A 19,206-nucleotide genomic window follows, 5' to 3' on the forward strand; every position below is an offset into this window, starting at 1 on the left:
ATGTGTCTTCGATGTCCAGAGCAGGCACAAAGTTCAGTGATCTTTGATGACCTGTCAACAATAAAACACAGTAATACCATTGGGAATAAATCTTTTTTTTTTTTTTAACAGCCGGTGGTAAGGATATTCAACTGACATCAAACCAATAGATATATGTTATATTACCTATTTACATTAATATTACCTCTTCACAATAATATTACCTGTTTACATTAATGTCAGTTGAAACACAACACGTTGCTATCGGATCCTCTAGTCTTATCAAAAATGACACAGGCCATGCAAATTTCTTACATGAGCTCTTTATTGACCAGTACAGCAATGAGCCAGCATTACAGAGCCTTTAGATACAAGTCACCATTGCATGATGAAATAGAGCATACACCAAAGACATTTCTGGAAAAATGCTAGGCAGTCCAAGTATAATTTTGCTGTTCTTCACAGAAAGCAAAAGGCACAGGGGCTTTGTCGCACCTGCTGGAGGAAGAAGCTCCGCCCATTTAGTACTGGATCACAAAATGTACAACAGACTGCATAGTCTTCATTGGTAAAGCATTTGTTGGAAGTGCGTCCTCTCACATACCAAGCTGGAATGGGAAGCAAGCTCATCTGGATTACTGTGACTTCCATATTTATTTATTTTTTAAAACAAAACAAAAACAAAACATGCATCAGAAATAATGTATCAGAAGCCCTGCATGCACAGCTTTGGGTAACTTCCCATCAATAACTGATTCAGCATCAGTTTACAAACCTGCTCCTAACGCAAACAACTATGCAAAAAACTGACACAGGGTCAGTTCCTGGGGTTCTGCTTCATCCACCACTGCTCACAAGGATTACAGTACAACAGCAGGTTGATGGTAGAGTGCTATCACCTTGGTGAAAGAATGCACAGAAAACCTGGGGTAACTCCTTTTGGCAGACTGACATGTTTTTTAACTGGGAATGTTACATAAGGGTATGTTTTAATACATATGGAGCTACTACATTAAAGGCCAATTCCAATATCCCTGTGATTTTCCTGACAATGGCCTCATTCACAAAACGTTTCTTAAATTAGTCTTACTTTTGTTCTTAAAAATTTTGCTATAAAAAACCAATATGAAACATGTGCAGCCCTTTGTTTTTGTGTATGAGATAATGCTGACAGTTTTTTATTTATTTATGTGCAATCCTGTTCATGTATTAGTATAAGGAAACAGCCTTGAACAAATATAGATTTAAAAAAAAAAGATGAAAGTCAACATATTTGTGGAAAAGTTCTTACAGTTTACGATCAAATATGATCGTACACATGTTTTGTGAATGAGGCCCAATGATTATAAAAGATTCATATTCTAGTATCTCCTAGTATTTAGAATAAAAGCTGACTCACCGGGAGGAGGGACCTAAAGTGGCCATTTGTAATAACGAAAAATGCTGGCATCATCACAACTTGGAGGAATTAAGTTGAAGGGCAAATGCATTCAGTTGGGCGGCATTGAAAAACAGCTGCTCCAGAGCAGATTTTCTTTTTGCATTCAACATTAGAAAATCAAAAGAATAATAACAACAAAAAATTTAAATAATTGGAATAAAAAACATCCACTAATCAATACTGGAAGAATTCAGGACAAAGCCTAGAGCAATCATTAAAAAACAAACAAAAAAGTCTAAGGGTTTCAAATCAGGTCAACATTATATTCACACAGTTTTTGTTTCCATGAAAAGAAATTATGATCCCTGTGATTTGGTCCAATCACTGTCCTTAAAGAACAACCATTATGAATATATTACATAAATATGTCAAATACAAAATTAGGCACATATCATTAACAAGCATATATATACACACTGTATGCAATTTTCCCTTTAGCGTGCAGGTAGCATATATTTACTATGAAAATCTAGTCTAAAATCATCACATATACCTTTAATATGCTTACAAAAAGGCTGTTAGCCGTTAGCTATTGGCCATTACGAAAAGAATGATTTGTTTTGAAGGCACTCAGGTAAGAGAAAAGACAGGAAGTCTGGCTACCCAGTAGGAAACAGAAATATTGATTTCCACAGAGAACAGCATCGAGACAAGGTTTGGAGGCAACTTGCTCCACCAATTTAAAAAAAAGAATCTTTCTCATGAGAGAAGGCCCTCTCAGCAATATTTTCAGCAGTGACTTACATTAAATCTCGATTGATTCAGGCTCCAATTCGGCTGTCTGGTTTTCATACCGCAGGTGATAGATCTGTCAAGGATCCTGCCACAGTAATCATGCAGTACCTGAATATTTTGAAAATATTTGGCTGGAATGTACCTGTTAAGCATCACTGCGCGAATGTGCTAAATAAACTTGGTGTAAAATGGAAATTAAGAAACCAGTATGAAAACTGCTGTTGTCAATGGACAGTAACATATTGAAACCTGCTCTTTCTGTATCGTCCTGTCAGTAAAGGTGTTTATGGAACACGATTGGAACACATGGCTGAGGGTGGCCTCTATTCTCCTGTCTTACTGGCCATGAGCATCTGGGGCCCTGAGATGCTCTGCCCCTCTGTCTGAAGCACCGAGCCACTGCCTGAGCCACGATCCAAGATCTGAGCCTCTGCCACTCAGGCAAGGCATGACATCGCAGTGTTGTCAGGCCCATCCCATGCTCCACTGCAGCGTTCTAGAGGCTTCCGCATTACTCTATCGCAGGTGAGGCGTCTGCCAATCAGACTCCACGGGACGTCTGGCAGCCGCCATTACGGTGCGCTCATCGTCCAGCTCTGCAGCTTTGATGTGGGCTCTCTTCCCCAGCTCGAGGGCGCAAGGGGTCATGTGATCGAAGCCTGTCCTCGCAGGACGCCAGCTTACGCTCAGCGGGGCTCCGAGCCAAGCCTCACGCAGAGACGGGAGGGGAAGGCAGAGCTCCGCTTAGTTCTCAGGAACATATCTTTCCCCAAACACGCAAACATCAACCAACTGCGGGCGCTTCTATTTCAGGTTACCTAGCTGTTCGGCTATATTTCATTGATGGCTACTTCGGTGAGAGCATTGTAACTTTGGGCTGTTCATTTTCCCAGATTATTTTAACTGTACGACCTCAATCTTTCACCAATCTTTCTTCCAGGAAGTTATACTTTACGGTGAGTTGTGTATGTATGTATCAGCACATAAATGAAGGGGTGATAGCGAGCCTGGAGAAAAAAAGGGGGGTCCCCTGGGGGCCACGTGCCACTAGCATAGCCCTCCATGTGTGAGCCAGTGCACACAACCTGTCCGCGCTCTGACATCACTGCGTCTCTCTGAAGATGGCTCACACCCCCAGTCTCATAACACTCACTCTAGTGCTGCCAGAAGCACTGCGTGGATTCATTAGTGAATGACGCAACATGAGGTGCGGCAGGTTCTGGTGAGTGCTCAGTGTGTCGTTTTCAAGTGGAGAGGCTTCGATCAACCGAAGACGCGCAGATGACAGTCACCAGGCCCTGGTTCAGAGTGACTTTCTCTTTTCTCCCGAATGCAGAGATAAATAATGGATTTCACAGAGACTGCAGTTTGCCACTTTCTCTTCTCTGCCGGAGTCGTTCAAACTAGGCCATGCGCCCTGGGAGCTCCGCATCAAAGCGAGCTGCCACCGCTCCAGTCGGATTTGAGTCAATGCCGCGCACACATGCACCCACACTGCGGCACAGCCGGGCGAGATGATCAGAAGGACAAAATAAAAGATAAATAAGTTTAAAAAACTATATTTTTGAGTTCAGGACTCAGACCCGGTTCTTAATTAACAGTGACAAATGCAGGAAAACTGTTCCTGGTTTGATTTATTGAATTCTCTTATCCCTGACAGATTCTGATGGCCACCGAGGGCAAGACTGTAGTGTTCAAGGTTTTTCAGAAGGCCAAACAACACCTAAAGTTATGACAATGTTTAAATGATATGCTAACAACGCTATCACAGTAGCCGTACAGTTAGAGGGAGTGTTTTAAATTGAACAATGTATCAGGAGTGAGCAATGGCTCTGACAGCTATCAACATGGAAATAAAGACAATCCACCTGTTTGTTTCATCACATTCTTTACATAATGTTTCCACAGAAGGACTGGCAAACTATCAAAGCCAACAAAAAGGTGTTCCAAACCTCTTCTGGTGCACGACTGCAGAACTCTTTGGTGGAATAGGTTCTAGATCATTCAAGCACAAGGGCTTGCTTAATGCAAAACAAGATTTCACTTACAGAGCAAATAAAGAATACGTCTGCTATTTTAGAAAACATCTTTTTTGGCTTGTAAAATGTACAATCGCTAAAACTTGGCAAACAGCGGAACTCTATCACGGTTAGTGGTGCTTTGCGGTCTGGAGCAAAATAGGCTGCTAAAATTAGCTATGTAGGTTAAACGATGACTTTGCTGCGACGTACACGTTTCAAAGACACCCATTAAACAAGTAAATGGTCCTTCTTTACTCTGACAAGAAGAGGACAGAAAATAACTCCTCCCACTCCTATTTCTATTGCCAATTAAACTGAAGCTTTTTGCAGGTCTCCCTGCACTGGAAACAGTAGAGCAGAAAGGGTGCCGGCAGATAATGAATGCTCCCTTCTCTTCTCAGTCCTGTGTTGCCCACTGACAGAGAGCCTGTGCTCCTCAAGTGCCACTGCGGCTACAAGAGATGCTAATTAGAGTCAACAGGCTCAAGAAAGCCTTTATCCATTGATACCAATGAGGATAATTCTCAGACGTGAGCGCTAGCCGAACATGAATGCTGACAGAGATTCTGCTATTCTCCGGCCTAAATTAAGCTGGTGGTCACATTACAAAGAGCATGTCCTGCAAGCTGGCTATCGGTTGTCATTAGTCTAAGATCTCTACTGTAATACAAATATAAATGTACCAAACTATGGTCATTGAAAGTACATCTGAACTAAAAATCTTGCATACATAATGGGAACGCATGAATATATACTATAAAGATATAGAAAAAAAGATACACATTTTAAATTAAGGCTCAATTAAGATTTTACTGCTCCTCTAAGAAGCAGTTTAAGGGTGTGAGGATGTGCTCAGCACATCCTTCTCAACATAAATCTGGGCTTAACGATGGACAGTCTGCCACTGTAACAAGATGAACATCTTTGAAAGAGGTCATCATGCTTTTTCCATCAAAAATATGGTATATGGAAAAGCTATCCCCCACCTCCGCATGAGCACACACACACACACACACACACACCCGTGCACACAAACACACAGACACACACCAGAACTTTGCAGGTGGATGTCAGGCAGGGTTAAGGCCTGAGGCTCTGGAATGTACCGGTAAGAATACAGGCTGTGGTAAGATCCTTTCAAAAATAAACAAGAATGAATAAAATAAACCAGTACTGATGGAGGCAAACCTCACAGCTAAAATGGCAGGAGGGTAAAAGGAGATGCAGGTGCTCCAAACTAACTATTCATGACTGAAATGAAAAGAAAACAATGATTCGCTTAGGATATGCATGTAGGGAGACACATCAGGTTGCTCCTTGAAGATGGAAACAATGTTCAATATTACATTCAAATGATGGGACAGTTTACTCTGATCTGGATGGGTTTTTAACTGAGGTTTCATGAAGAGCACCTGAAAGGGCAGACAAAAACCATTAATCCAACACACAGCCTACAGCTTTAAAGAATGTTTTCAAAAATCAATGAGAATGGAACCCATTTCTCACTTCAGAGGAACATTTTCATACTATTTCATAAAAACTGAAGCTTGCTGTTATTCTCAGAGAACCACGAGTTCCAGGAATTAAATGACTAATTATCTGTCATGGGATGAGCGTGCATATGCATGCTAAGGGGATATTACAGTTTATCTACTTCTAAATACATTTAGCCTAATAGTTTTAACTTGTGGACAGATCGTTCTCGCACCTAAAATTCTCCTTTGCGCTTCCGACTGAGGTCCTTTCCTTCAATATTTAACGTAAAACATATTTGGTATGGTTTCATCAAACACATTCTTCATCTGATTTTCTTTTTTCGATTTTCTTTCTAATAATCGACTTATAGAACAGACTGAAACAAACAGAAATAATCTAGAAAAAACATAATCAAGCAGACCTGTCCCCAAAACTGGCCTACCATCGAGGTGCCCTGCCCCCAAAATCCTGGCGAAAGACCCCTTTGATCCCATCCCCCGTTAATTGCCTGGCACTGCCAGGATGTAGCCGGATCGGCTCTTGGTAAAGTCTGGCTGCGATTGGTTGATCTTGGTCTCCACAACGACGGTACACTTCCTGCCATGCATGCTGCACTGGATGGGGCTGACGATGTTCACCTGCAGCTTCCTCTTCTCACTGCAAAGAGAAGAGAAGAGTGAGACTGATGCGATCAGGGGAGCAGCAAAGCTAAGGAAGCCTGTAGCGAGCCCTCCGTTTGCCCTCCCTCCACAAGGCAAACTTAGTTACCTCTTTGGTTCAGGACCAGTCCTGACTGTTACACCAGAAGGCTAATTAACAGACCTCATCCACAGCTCCAATGTCTCTTAATTGGGACTCCCAGGAGAGAAGGCAGTTAGGCTAATACTCTAATTAGAAACAGACATGGTGGCCGAAATATCTGGTTTCTGCGACCTAAATGTGGCAGTGGATTATCAGTATTTGACTCTGGAGTCTGCATTACTCTGATTCTTAACACTGTGGTGATGTCATTGGAATTATGGGACGTGGAATATCCTTCACACGTGGAATATGTGCGCATAATAGATGTCAATCTCTAATGCTGTATTCAGAACAGGATTGCAACATTAAAGATGAAGTGTGATCTGTTCAAGTAACTGCACTGAGTTCTTAAACTTCCAAGGGATATACTGTGGCATTCTGCTAAGAAAAACTAAAATATAGATGGACTTGTATGAGGATTATAATCAAAGATCTTAAAGCACATCAAAGAGTAAGGGAACCTCACCCCATTCAATATTAAACGGGATTTAGCAGATGATGCATGGCAGCAAATCTATGCATTTGACCATCCTCCACATACATAAACACGAAGGTGAAGATGAAAGAATTAATTAGACATTTTGAAAGCCTGATTGCAGTGCTGGTAGCATGGACATTTCCTGAAGACCCACAGCTTCTGGTGAAGGATTTCATTGGCGTTAATGAAAGCTGTGCCCTCAGTCACCGTCTGACTGGCACTCAGCATTATAGAGTCAGTCAGGGGAACGACTCTGTGATGGATGCTGCAAAGCTACACAGAGATAAGCTTCAAACCCAGAAGCCATTTAGGCTAGGGCACAACTTCCTGTTTCCTAGAGACTAGTTGTTAACATTCACCAAGCAAGAAGACAGAGGTTGAGCATCACTCTCTGTGTATTGTTGCTTGGATAGCCCGTGGCTTAAATACAAGATTAGCGACATCCAATCAATATAAATGGTCAAGGATAATGGAAGAGAGAGAAGTGCCCCCCCCCTTCAGATTCAACTCTAAAGTGGCTAAGATTTTAGCTATGTGCTTGTCAGCTTGCGTTAGGCTTTCCTGTTCAATGGGCATTTTTCACCCTTTTCTCTCTCAGAGGATCAATACAGGCGAAACAGGGATTAGCCAGACGGATGGAGGTGAAGAGGGAGGGAGGAAGAGGTAGAGAGAGAGACAGTAGCATGTTACTTAGGAGCAACCAAAGTAAAAAGGCAAATGCTCTACAAGCACAGACTGGTACTATGATATGATACATAGCTAAATTAAAATGACAAAAGTAAATTGATACATAATACAAAGTGTCCTTAAGTATGCAATTGTGTAATATCAAGAGTCATCAGATTTGTTTACCTTTACAGTGAACTATTGGCACAGCTGAGCCTATACTTGAGGGAATGGTTGCTTAAAGATGCATCATTAGTTGCCCTTAGAAACTTAAAAACAAGGTCATGCAGGTACACATACGGAGAACTTGTGCGGGCTGAAGAAAGCACTGGTGGATCATGAGAGTGGGCAGAAGCACCCCATATGAGTTCTGTCTCAGTCAGCAGCGAGGATGAGACTGCTAAACCATTTCCCTGAGTGAGAGCATGTGCAATGCTGATGGCGGGATTCACCCACAGTTAGGCCTCCATAAGTAGGACTCTAAACTAAGGCCAGGGTCCCTGGTGAGATTAAGAACCAATAGAAAGCCAGAAACGTAGGGGATCCACAACAAACATGAAAAATATTTCAAAAGACAATGACAGAACGGATGGTACTATGTTCACCTTGGAATTTGATTGTGCAACATCCAGTTATGGTTACAGATCAGGCTTCCAGTTGAAGTATTTATTATAAAAAATATTCCACGGCTGTCCTCATTTAATAGGGAAATCACTGTAATATTACAGCAAAGGGAAAACAATGCTAATATCTGGTGACTAGACAATTCACCATAACAAAGGCTGCTATGTAAAGCCATGTGCAAAAAGAATAACAAAGCATTTCTCAAATGCTGTTTATACTCCTACATGCTCACCTTGGTCCAGTACGTGTGTGTCTATACATTACAACAGAAATGTGTGCCATGGGGCTCCTGGTTACTATAGCAACCCACTGAACCCTTCCATCTGTCATGGTTACCCGTTGGCCAATGGGACGCTTCCATCGATACATGTTTCTCCCTCCCTTTCCAAAGCTGCATTGTTACTCTCTCTTTCTCTCTCTCTCTCCATATATCCCATTTGCTGATGTGAGCCACATGGGTCTTATCACACTTAGGAGTGACTGGCAGTGGCAATCTCTCCCCATTTTTACCCAGAAATCCCTGCCCTTTAAGACACACCGGTAAATACTGACTGCCCCTATGCTACTGGTCTCTCTCTACCCCTTGTCTCTTCACCCCACCCTCTCCCTCAATGTATTTCACCTTTATTTCCAAGTCACAAAAAAAGGAAGGCAGGCCACCAAACCCTACATTTACCAATTCTCTCCTGCGTTGTGGTTGAAGGAACATTTAGACTGTGGTTTAGCACTGGGGGCATAAACACCACCTTAGTCAACTCAAATACACTGAAGTTTAAAGCCATGCCTTGCTTTGATTGTATGAGATGATTCCAGGATAGTCTCATTTGTATCACATATGTACAGAGATACATTTTGTAAGCTATTTTACCGCAGCTCTTCCTGCAGTATGGCTTCATGAAAAATGTGTTCAAAATGCAGATGATAAGTGGACAATAATTACACTACACTTTTCACATTGGCAGGTGTAGAGGTGGGTTTTTGTCATGCCCCTGACATAAGTGGGTTTATTGCATTGGCAAGCTTGTCCTACTCCCACCACACCTGTCTCTCCAGGTCAGGCACCGCCCTGGTCCTGCCACAGCATCAGGTTTCTCACTGGAAAATCAATTCTCTCCTGTTTCTCTTCCCTGGCTTTGTGTGCCCTTCACACCAGGCAACTATCCTCACTGCCCTATAATCCATGTTCTCTCCCTCTCATTCTCTCTCTATCTCGCCTTCTCTCTCTCTACTAATGAGCTTAGTGTTACTGGCAGGTAGACGGATGGCCACACCTATATCTTGGTATCAAACCTGGGTGTGCATGACATCATCTTTCTCTGGACCTCCAACTCATTTGAATCAAAAGTAAAGCCTCGGTGTGTATCGTAACTAATACTGAGTTATGGAGACTCGGTAACAAGTCCTGGTGTGTAACCTCTTTTTAAAATGAATGTCCGTGCTCTGAGCGCACAGGGGCAGAAACACAACCACCTTTCCAGGACCCTGTAAGGCCAAGCAGAGGGATGGATGTCTGTGCTGGGAGCATTGCTAATGTGGCAAATTATCCATGATTTACCGTCTCTGAACCACCAATCAACAAATAAGAGGGGCCTTGAAATGTCACGTCACATCATAGACAGACCGACACTGTGCACTAAATATACACCAGGAAAAGATCTCTATGTATTGTAGAGTTTCTTGGAAGGAAGCTAAATGTTGAAGAGAATCCATCAAGCAGCTCATTGTATTTGCAACTGTACGTCTAATGTTCGCTCTAGAATGAGTCCTCCAAACGCCACGTCCAGCCCTGCTACCAGCAATGGCACAAGGCGTGCACTGAGACCAGGGTTAAAAGCAATGGGGCCAGATGCCCAGAGCCAACAATGCGCGCACTGATTCCGAGCGGGACTGAGAATCATTCAGGAGGCAGAGGAAAGCTTAAGGAGACCAACAAATCCCAAATCCATACCAATCCCTTGATGTGAAATTACAGCCCTGCAGAGTTAAAAGAAACAGTTTGGTGCTGGTATACTTAAAAAAGAAAAGAAAAAAGGGAGACCCCCCCGAATCTCACTCCCCGCTTCCTTTCTCGAAACCAGCGCCATATGCTACATCCTGGGTGCCTGAACACTGTGAAAAGACCAGCCTCTCATGATCAATAGTTTGCACGTGTAGATATCCCAGTCCTCCTGCACAGAGGAATGAAGGGTTGAGAGGGAGGAGAGAGGACCAAGATCATCCACAGAATATCTTCCATCACATACACAAAAATCCCTATGGCAATCCTCACACAAAGAGCTTTCAATCCTAAAATACTCCATTCTAATGAAGGCATGTCCCTGCAATGGGCAATGCACAGAATTTAGCAAATGGTTTTTATTAGCTGCGTTTCAGCTTACAGGGTTTTGGGATCACTGCCCTCTCTACCACAATCATATAGCCCAAAGAGTTCCCCATATTTCTTGTTCTCAAAATGTCACAAATACAATTGAGTATAAGCTGATAACTGTTGGTTCGGTTAAATTCTTTGCTCTCCTCAGAAAGACCTTCTGGTCCACCTCTTGCACACATGAACCCCCGTTTAATTAGTTTCATTGTTCGCTGTCAGACCACAGACCCAATTTTCTGACTAGTGTCAAATCAATGTGTACCTAAAAAGAATGGGAAGACACAGGAACACTAAAACACAGCCCGCCAGCCTGTACAATCTCAAATAAAACATACAGATGGGCTTTGGGCAGCACGTTCCTCTGAAACTACTGATCTTATTAACAGCTACCTCTACAAAACTGTTCTTGAATGCTCAATGCACTTTGCCTCATGGATCAGCAACAGCATCTGCAGTCAGTGGACTCTGAGCCCAAGAGCAGAACTCCTCCACCTGGGCCCCCAGGTTAACGGCGCTCGCACCTGCGTCGGAATGTGGGGGCTGAAGCCGCTACATCGCACCTCCTACCCGCAGCAGATCATTAGCAACACTTATGTAAAGATGCATCTCATTAGAAGCATGGCGCAGGGCTAACAACATCTCTCCAGCAGTTTCAGGTAAGCGGGTACTGTAATCTCAGCGCGTCCGGTTCCACCAACGTAACAGAAATGGGGTAATGCAAATGAATACAGCTAAACAGCAGGCTGCCAGCTAAAAATAACCATCAGAAATGTGAGAATGAAATCATCTTTATAAAATTGGTTGCAAAAAAACAAACAAGCAAACAAAAAAAAAACTTTAGTGCAGCAGCCTCCTTCCCTAGCCCCCACAACAACCCAAAAAAAGAAACAACCCGAAAAAAACAAAGAAGAAAAACGACGCACAGCCGATGAAAGCCTCCGCATCCGATCTCTATTAAGCCGCGGGTGAGAGGCGAATCCGTAGCCGATTTCTTCCATTTGCCTCCCCTTTCCTGATTTTTAAATACAGGGGGCTAAATTCTCAAGGAAGAGATTACAAAGTAGGTCATTTATGAAAAAGGAGGGGGTACGGTTGCGGCAAAGAAAGTATTTAATCCCCCCCACTCCCAACAGCCCGCAGATTACAGTGAAACTGATTCTGGGGGGGGGGTGGGGGGGAGCGAGCCTAGCGCCGCAGCTGAGGGGTGCGCTGCCAAAAACCAGCGCCGAATCAGCGGGCGAGATGCCATGGCTCTCATTTCCTTTCTGTCCCGCAGCCTGGCCCGGGTCGATCACGTAGGTGGGGCTGCAGCCAAATGGGACTGAAGCAGGTGGGGTGGGTGGGGCTGAATGTCTGCTTCATGTCGAAGGGAAGACCCCTTTGATGTGAAAGCGCCATTTTGTGGGTTTGAAGTCACCGCTATTGTGCCCCCGAGACACTTCATTAGTGCGGACAGGTTTCTTATATACAGTCTGTTGTGTTAACATCATATACATCATACAGAACCAAAAGCCTGTCTCATTGCACTGCAGCGGTTTCCGTTATAGGTTTGTAGCTCTGCTAATTGAAGCCCTTCTGCAATTTGCTCTAATATCAGCTGATCCTTTGAGAGGCAGTCAGGAGTTGAGTTACTTCTCATTTCCTGAGCTTACTGGAGACTTACCCCAGCAGAAGGCACAGACTGCTGAGAATGCGACCTGAGAAGTTTTTAGCCCAGCAGTGTGTGCTGAACAAGCTACAGCTGTATAAAGTCTGCAGTTAGACTGCAGGTGTATCAGTGTGCAGTTAAGATTGCAGCTGCGTCAGGGCACAGTTAAGACTGCAGGTGTATCAGTGTGCAATTCAACTACGGCTGTGTTAAGTGTACATTTAGATTGCAGCCGTATCGGTGCACAGTTAAGACTACAGCTGTATCAGTGTGCACTTATGATTGCAGCTGTATCAGTGTGCAGTTAAGATTGCAGCTGTATCAGTGAGCAGTTAGACTGCAGGTGTATCAGAGTGCAGCTGTATAGGTGCACAGTTAAAATTGCAGCTGTATCAGTGTGCAGTTAGACTGACAGAGTATCAAGTGCAGCTGTATGTGTTGCAGTTAAGATTGCAGCTGTATCAGTGTGCAGTTAGACTGCAGCAGTATCAAAGTGCAGCTGTATAGGTGCGCAGTTAAGATTGCAGCTGTATCAGTGTGCAGTTAGACAGCAGGTGTATCAGAGTGCAGCTGTATCAGTGCGCAGTTGGACTGCAGCTGTATCAGTGCACAGTTAGGATTGCAGCTGTATCAGTGAGCAGTTAGACTGCAGGTGTATCAGAGTGCAGCTGTATAGGTGCGCAGTTAACATTGCAGCTGTATCAGTGCGCAGTTAGACTGCAGGTGTATCAGAGTGCAGCTGTATCAGTTTGCAGTTAAGATTGCAGCTGTATCAGTGTGCAGTTAGACTACAGCAGTATCAAAGTGCAGCTGTATAGGTGCGCAGTTAAGATTGCAGCTGTATCAGTGTGCAGTCAGACTGCAGGTGTATCAGAGTGCAGCTGTATCAGTTCGCAGTTAAGATTGCAGCTGTATCAGTGTGCAGTTAGACTACAGCGTTAGAGTGCAGCTGTATCGGTGCACAGTAGCTAGACTGCTACAGTATCATAGTGCAGCTGTATAGTGCTGCAGTTAGATGCAGTGTTCAGTGTGCAGTTAAGATTGCAGCTGGTCAGGTCACAGTTAGACTGCAGGTGTATCAGTGTGCATTCAACTGTGCTGTAGTAGTGTACAGTTAGACTGCAGTTATCGTGGCTGATCCAGTTAAGACTACAGCTGTATCAGTGTGCACTTAGATTGCAGCTGTATCAGAGTGCAGTTAGATGCACTGTCAGTAATAGATTGCAGCTGTATCAGTGAGCAGTTAGACTGCAGGTGTATCAGAGTGCAGCTGTATAGGTGCGCAGTTAACATTGCAGCTGTATCAGTGCGCAGTTAGACTGCAGGTGTATCAGTGTGCAGTTAGACTACAGCAGTATCAAAGTGCAGCCATATAGGTGCGCAGTTAAGATTGCAGCTGTATCAGTGCGCAGTTAGACTGCAGGTGTATCAGTGTGCAGTTAGACTACAGCTGTATCAGTGTGCACTTATGATTGCAGCTGTATCAGTGCGCAGTTAGACTGCAGGTGTATCAGTGCGCAGTTAGACTGCAGCTGTATCAGTGCGCAGTTAGACTGCAGGTGTATCAGAGTGCAGCTGTATAGGTGCGCAGTTAAGATTGCAGCTGTATCAGTGTGCAGTCAGACTGCAGGTGTATCAGAGTGCAGCTGTATCAGTTCGCAGTTAAGATTGCAGCTGTATCAGTGTGCAGTTAGACTACAGCAGTATCAGAGTGCAGCTGTATCGGTGCACAGTTAGACTGCAGCAGTATCAGAGTGCAGCTGTATAAAGTCTGCAGTTAGACTGCAGGTGTATCAGAGTGCAGCTGTGTAAGTGCGCAGTTAAGATTGCAGCTGTATCAGTGTGCAGTTAGACTGCAGGTGTATCAGAGTGCAGCTGTGTAAGTGCGCAGTTAGACTGTAGGTGTATCAGAGTGCAGCTGTGTAAGTGCGCAGTTAAGATTGCAGCTGTATCAGTGTGCAGTTAGACTGCAGGTGTATCAGAGTGCAGCTGTGTAAGTGTGCAGTTAGACTGCAGAAGTATCAGAGTGCAGCTCTGTAAGTGCGCAGTTAGACTGCAGGTGTATCAGAGGGCAGCTGTATCGGTGCGCAGTTAAGATTGTAGCTGTATCAGTGCGCAGTTAGACTGCAGGTGTATCAGAGTGCAGCTGTATCAGTGCACAGTTAGACTGCAGGTGTATCAGAGTGCAGCTGAATCAGTGCGCAGTTAAGATTGCAGCTGTATCAGTGCGCAGTTAGACTGCAGGTGTATCAGATTGCAGCTGTATCCATGCGCAGTTAAGATTGTAGCTGTATCAGTGTGCAGTTAGACTGCAGCGTATCAGTGCGCTGATGCCAGTTAGACTGCAGCTGTATCAGTGCGCAGTTAGACTGCAGCCGAGTCAGGGTGCAGTTAAGATTGCAGCTGAGTCATGGTGCAATTAAGATTGTAGCTGTGTTAGTGTGCAGTTAGACTGCAGCTGTATCAGTGTGCAGTTATACTGAAGCTGTATCAGTGTGCAGTTATACTGCAGCTGTATCAGTGTGCAGTTAGACTGCAGCTGTATCAGTGCGCAGTTGGACTGCAGCTGAGTCAGGGTGCAGTTAAGATTGCAGCTGTATCAGTGTGCAGTTATACTGCAGCTGTATCAGTGTGCAGTTAAGATTGCAGCTGAGTCAGGGTGCAGTTAAGATTGCAGGTGTATCAGTGTGCAGTTATACTGCAGCTGTATCAGTGTGCAGTTATACTGCAGCTGAGTCAGGGTGCAGTTAAGATTGCAGCTGTATCAGTGTGCAGTTATACTGCAGCTGTATCAGTGTGCAGTTAAGATTGCAGCTGAGTCAGGGTGCAGTTAAGATTGCAGGTGTATCAGTGTGCAGTTATACTGCAGCTGTATCAGTGTGCAGTTAGACTGCAGCTGTATCAGTGCGCAGTTGGACTGCAGCTGAGTCAGGGTGCAGTTAAGATTGCAGCTGTATCAGTGTGCAGTTATACTGCAGCTGTATCAGTGTGCAGTTAAGATTGCAGCTGAGTCAGGGTGCAGTTAAGATTGCAGCTGTATCAGTGTGCAGTTAGACTGCAGCTGTATCAGTGTGCAGTTATACTGAAGCTGTATCAGTGTGCAGTTATACTGCAGCTGTATCAGTGTGCGCAGTTAGACTGCAGGTGTATCAGATTGCAGCTGTATCCATGCGCAGTTAAGATTGTAGCTGTATCAGTGTGCAGTTAGACTGCAGCAGTATCAGAGTGCAGCTGTATCAGTGCGCAGTTAGACTGCAGCCGAGTCAGGGTGCAGTTAAGATTGCAGCTGAGTCATGGTGCAATTAAGATTGCAGCTGTGTTAGTGTGCAGTTAGACTGCAGCTGTATCAGTGTGCAGTTATACTGAAGCTGTATCAGTGTGCAGTTATACTGCAGCTGTATCAGTGTGCAGTTAGACTGCAGCTGTATCAGTGCGCAGTTGGACTGCAGCTGAGTCAGGGTGCAGTTAAGATTGCAGCTGTATCAGTGTGCAGTTATACTGCAGCTGTATCAGTGTGCAGTTAAGATTGCAGCTGAGTCAGGGTGCAGTTAAGATTGCAGCTGTATCAGTGTGCAGTTATACTGCAGCTGTATCAGTGTGCAGTTATACTGCAGCTGAGTCAGGGTGCAGTTAAGATTGCAGGTGTATCAGTGTGCAGTTATACTGCAGCTGTATCAGTGTGCAGTTAAGATTGCAGCTGAGTCAGGGTGCATTAATGAGTGATCAGGTGCGTATCAGTGTAGCAGTTAGACTGCAGCTGTATCAGTGCGCAGTTGGACTGCAGCTGAGTCGGGGTGCAGTTAAGATTGCAGTGTATCAGTGTGCAGTTATACTGCAGCTGTATCAGTGTGCAGTTAGATGCAGCTGAGTCAGGGTGCAGTTAAGATTGCAGCTGTACAGTGTGCTATCGCAGCTAGTCGGTGCAGTTAAGATTGCAGCTGTATCAGTGTGCAGTTATACTGCAGCTGAGTCAAGGTGCAGTTAAGATTGCAGCTGTATCAGTGTGCAGTTATACTGCAGCTGTATCAGTGTGCAGTTAAGATTGCAGCTGTATCAGTGTGCAGTTCTTGGAGGCAGAGCTTCGCTCAGGTCAGCCACCAGACTGAGAGTACTGCTCTGCACTTAGGGCTTTCTGCTCTTGAGAGGAGGATGCTGTTTCATTTCATTTCATTCGTTGTGCATGGCTCACCACACATGTCCCCTAAAACAGACACTTCTAAGGTCCCTCCGCTGTGTAAAGTACAGGAGATTTCTGTGCTCACATCCCTCCTGCTTTAATTTTCTTCCATTTGAGAGGAGGAAATGTTGTTCCAGAAAAATGTAGGATGGTTCGTTTCCTGGGATTTTACTTCTGGTACAAGTGTTTAAAAAAAATTCTGTACATATTTTCTGTGTAAATGTATATATTTTTCAAATAAGCATATAATAAAAATATATTATTGTCATTACTGTAATATATAGCACAACAACTTAGATATGACACAGCACACAGCCTGTTACCTTACGATTTAACACCTGCTCCTGTCAGTTTCTTCATTCATATACTGTATATGCCAATGTGAGGTGAAAGAAACTGACTTGTCTTAAGACAAATGCAGGAAGTGGGCATGGACAGGTCTGATTTTATAACACCAAAGAGCACATTCTGACAGCCTCCCATCTAAGAGGTGGCACGGTTTGATCACAACTTACGGAGTTTGAGCACGGCTTAGGCAGAAGTACACAGGGAATTGAATAGCACTGGAAATTAGGGGAAAAAATCTGAGAAAAAAAAAATAACTACATGAAAGCACACCACACAATGAATTTAACTAAGAGGAACATAAATGACTCTAAAGGAAATATGAAATGGTTTTATAAAGAAAAACAAACAATTGAGACTTGATGACTTGTAGTCAAAATGACCAATTTTGCACTTGACTAGAGACTTGCCCATTGTTTCCTGGGACCTGACCGAGAACCCAAAGAAAAAGACTTTCAAAACTGTGACTTGATTCCATCGCTCCCCCACAGTCTCCAATCAAATCCAGACTGCACCAGTGCCAACTGATAGCTCCATAAGGTTCACATTTCATCGCTCTCTAGCGATCCTTCTCGGGTGCCCATGGACTGTATGACAAAGTCGCATATGAAAGGTCTTCCTCTGACTCAGCTCAGTGTGAGATCAGCTATCAGCTGGGGTGTGAAAATAAGCAGGCTGGCGACATCATGTGTTTTGGAGGAAAACCACAAATGTCTATAATCCTGAGTCAGCAGTATATACCACGCATGAACATGGCTGCAATTGCAACAATTCAGTTAAACAGACATTCCAAATTTGGTATGAGGTGTATGGAGAGGATTGTGAGTATAAGGCGGTGAATGTGCGTATGAGGAGTATGATGGTGAATTTTGGCATGAGGAGTATGGAGGTGAATTTTGGGATGAGGAGTATGGAGGTGAAAATTTGGGTATGAGGAGTATGGAGGTGAATTTGTGTTTGAGGAGTATGATGGTGAATTTGGGGATGAGGAGTATGGTAAAGGTGATATTGAGGTGAATGAGGGAGTATGAGGGAGGGATGAATTTGGGTATTGGGAGGATATGGAGGTGAATTTGGGTATGAGGAGTATGGAGGTGAATTGGGTATGAGGAGAATGGAGGTGAATTTGGGTATGAGGAGTATGGAGGTGAATTTGGGTAGGAGGAGTGTGGAGGTGAATTTGGGTATGAGGAATATGGAGGTGGATTTGGGTATGAGGAGTATAGAGGTGAATTTGGGTAGGAGGAGTGTGAAGGTAACTGTGGGTAGGAGATAACAGTAGGTTACACATTCCACTGTTCACAAGCCACCCGCCTCTCTGATAGGGAGTCAGGTTGTTTCTTTTTTTTTCCAAAAGAGGAAAAATAGGTCAGGTCAATAGGCTAATCCCAGTCCACATACGTACAGTAAACCCCACCCTCTTCTCCATCACTCCATCTACCCAGATCCCTGCCCCGTTACAACATATAGAGCCGAGAGAGACAGGTGCAGCCACAGACAACAGCTCACAGGATAGAGATACACCCAGACAGGCGAGGAAGGGGGGTGGGTGTGCCTGTACATGCATACACATGCATGGGGATGAATGGACTGTGAAGCAGTCATGCACATACATTAAGTGCTTACATCATCTAACACAGGACCATGGGGTACAAACCTGAGGCCCAAAGCTCACTCACTGCACAGAACAATGGTAAAGGAAAAGAAACAGTAAAACATTAAAGCTTTAAAGAAATGCAAAGAATTGGCTGATATATCACAGCTGCAGCAAAGGTGTCATCAGATGCCTCAAACAGAAAAAAACAGAGAGGGTATGGATTTATTTAATGGGGGGGATGAGATGGAATGCTGGGAGTATTTTGGATGGGGAAGTGCAAACACATGCATTGAAGCAGGTATACATACAGCATAACACACATGCGCAGCACACACACACACACACACACACACACACACACACGAACACACTTACACACACACATACATGCACGCATACATACACGCAGGGAGAGAACCTGCCATTAGTATTCTCAACCTGAAGGGTTATTAATGGACTAAATATCAGACAAACATGGTTGCTATGGGAACTGCATCTGCAGCAGCCAGGAAGGGAGAGAGGACGTGAGAGGAGCAGGAGGGAGAGTGAGAGAGAGGCAGTGAAGGATACAGAAACAGGGCAGCTAAGCTAAGCACAGGGAGGGACTGGAAAGAAACAGAGAGGGAGGGATAGAGAGAAAGAGGGGGAATTGTGAGGAAGGGAGGGAGGGGAGGAGAAGAGGGGCTTTAACCGTGACTTCTTCAAGTCTAAAACCCCAATTCAGCATAAACAGTGACCTTGAGAGAGGAGACAGACAGCACCAGCCAGTCACAATGGACTAGCTTTCTGTCGGGGTTTGTTTTCCTCAAATTCAAACCCATTATCTTTGCATTACAAAGATTCTATTAAT

At 44.2% G+C, this 19,206-nt stretch overlaps 1 protein-coding gene across 1 annotated transcript in view; it reads right to left on the reverse strand.

Moving 5' to 3' along the window:
- Window positions 1–286: 286 nt before the first annotated feature.
- The window catches only part of myo1d (myosin 1D), a 95,985-nt gene continuing 77,065 nt past the window's right edge, over window positions 287–19,206 (reverse strand). Inside the window, exon 22 of the mRNA XM_064321365.1 lies at window positions 287–6,309. Within this exon, the coding sequence (XP_064177435.1) occupies window positions 6,153–6,309 (157 nt within the window). The 3' untranslated portion in view covers window positions 287–6,152. The remainder of the gene's footprint in view (window positions 6,310–19,206) is intronic.

Source organism: Anguilla rostrata, chromosome 2 (assembly GCF_018555375.3).
Source record: "Anguilla rostrata isolate EN2019 chromosome 2, ASM1855537v3, whole genome shotgun sequence".
Lineage (NCBI taxonomy): Eukaryota > Metazoa > Chordata > Actinopteri > Anguilliformes > Anguillidae > Anguilla > Anguilla rostrata.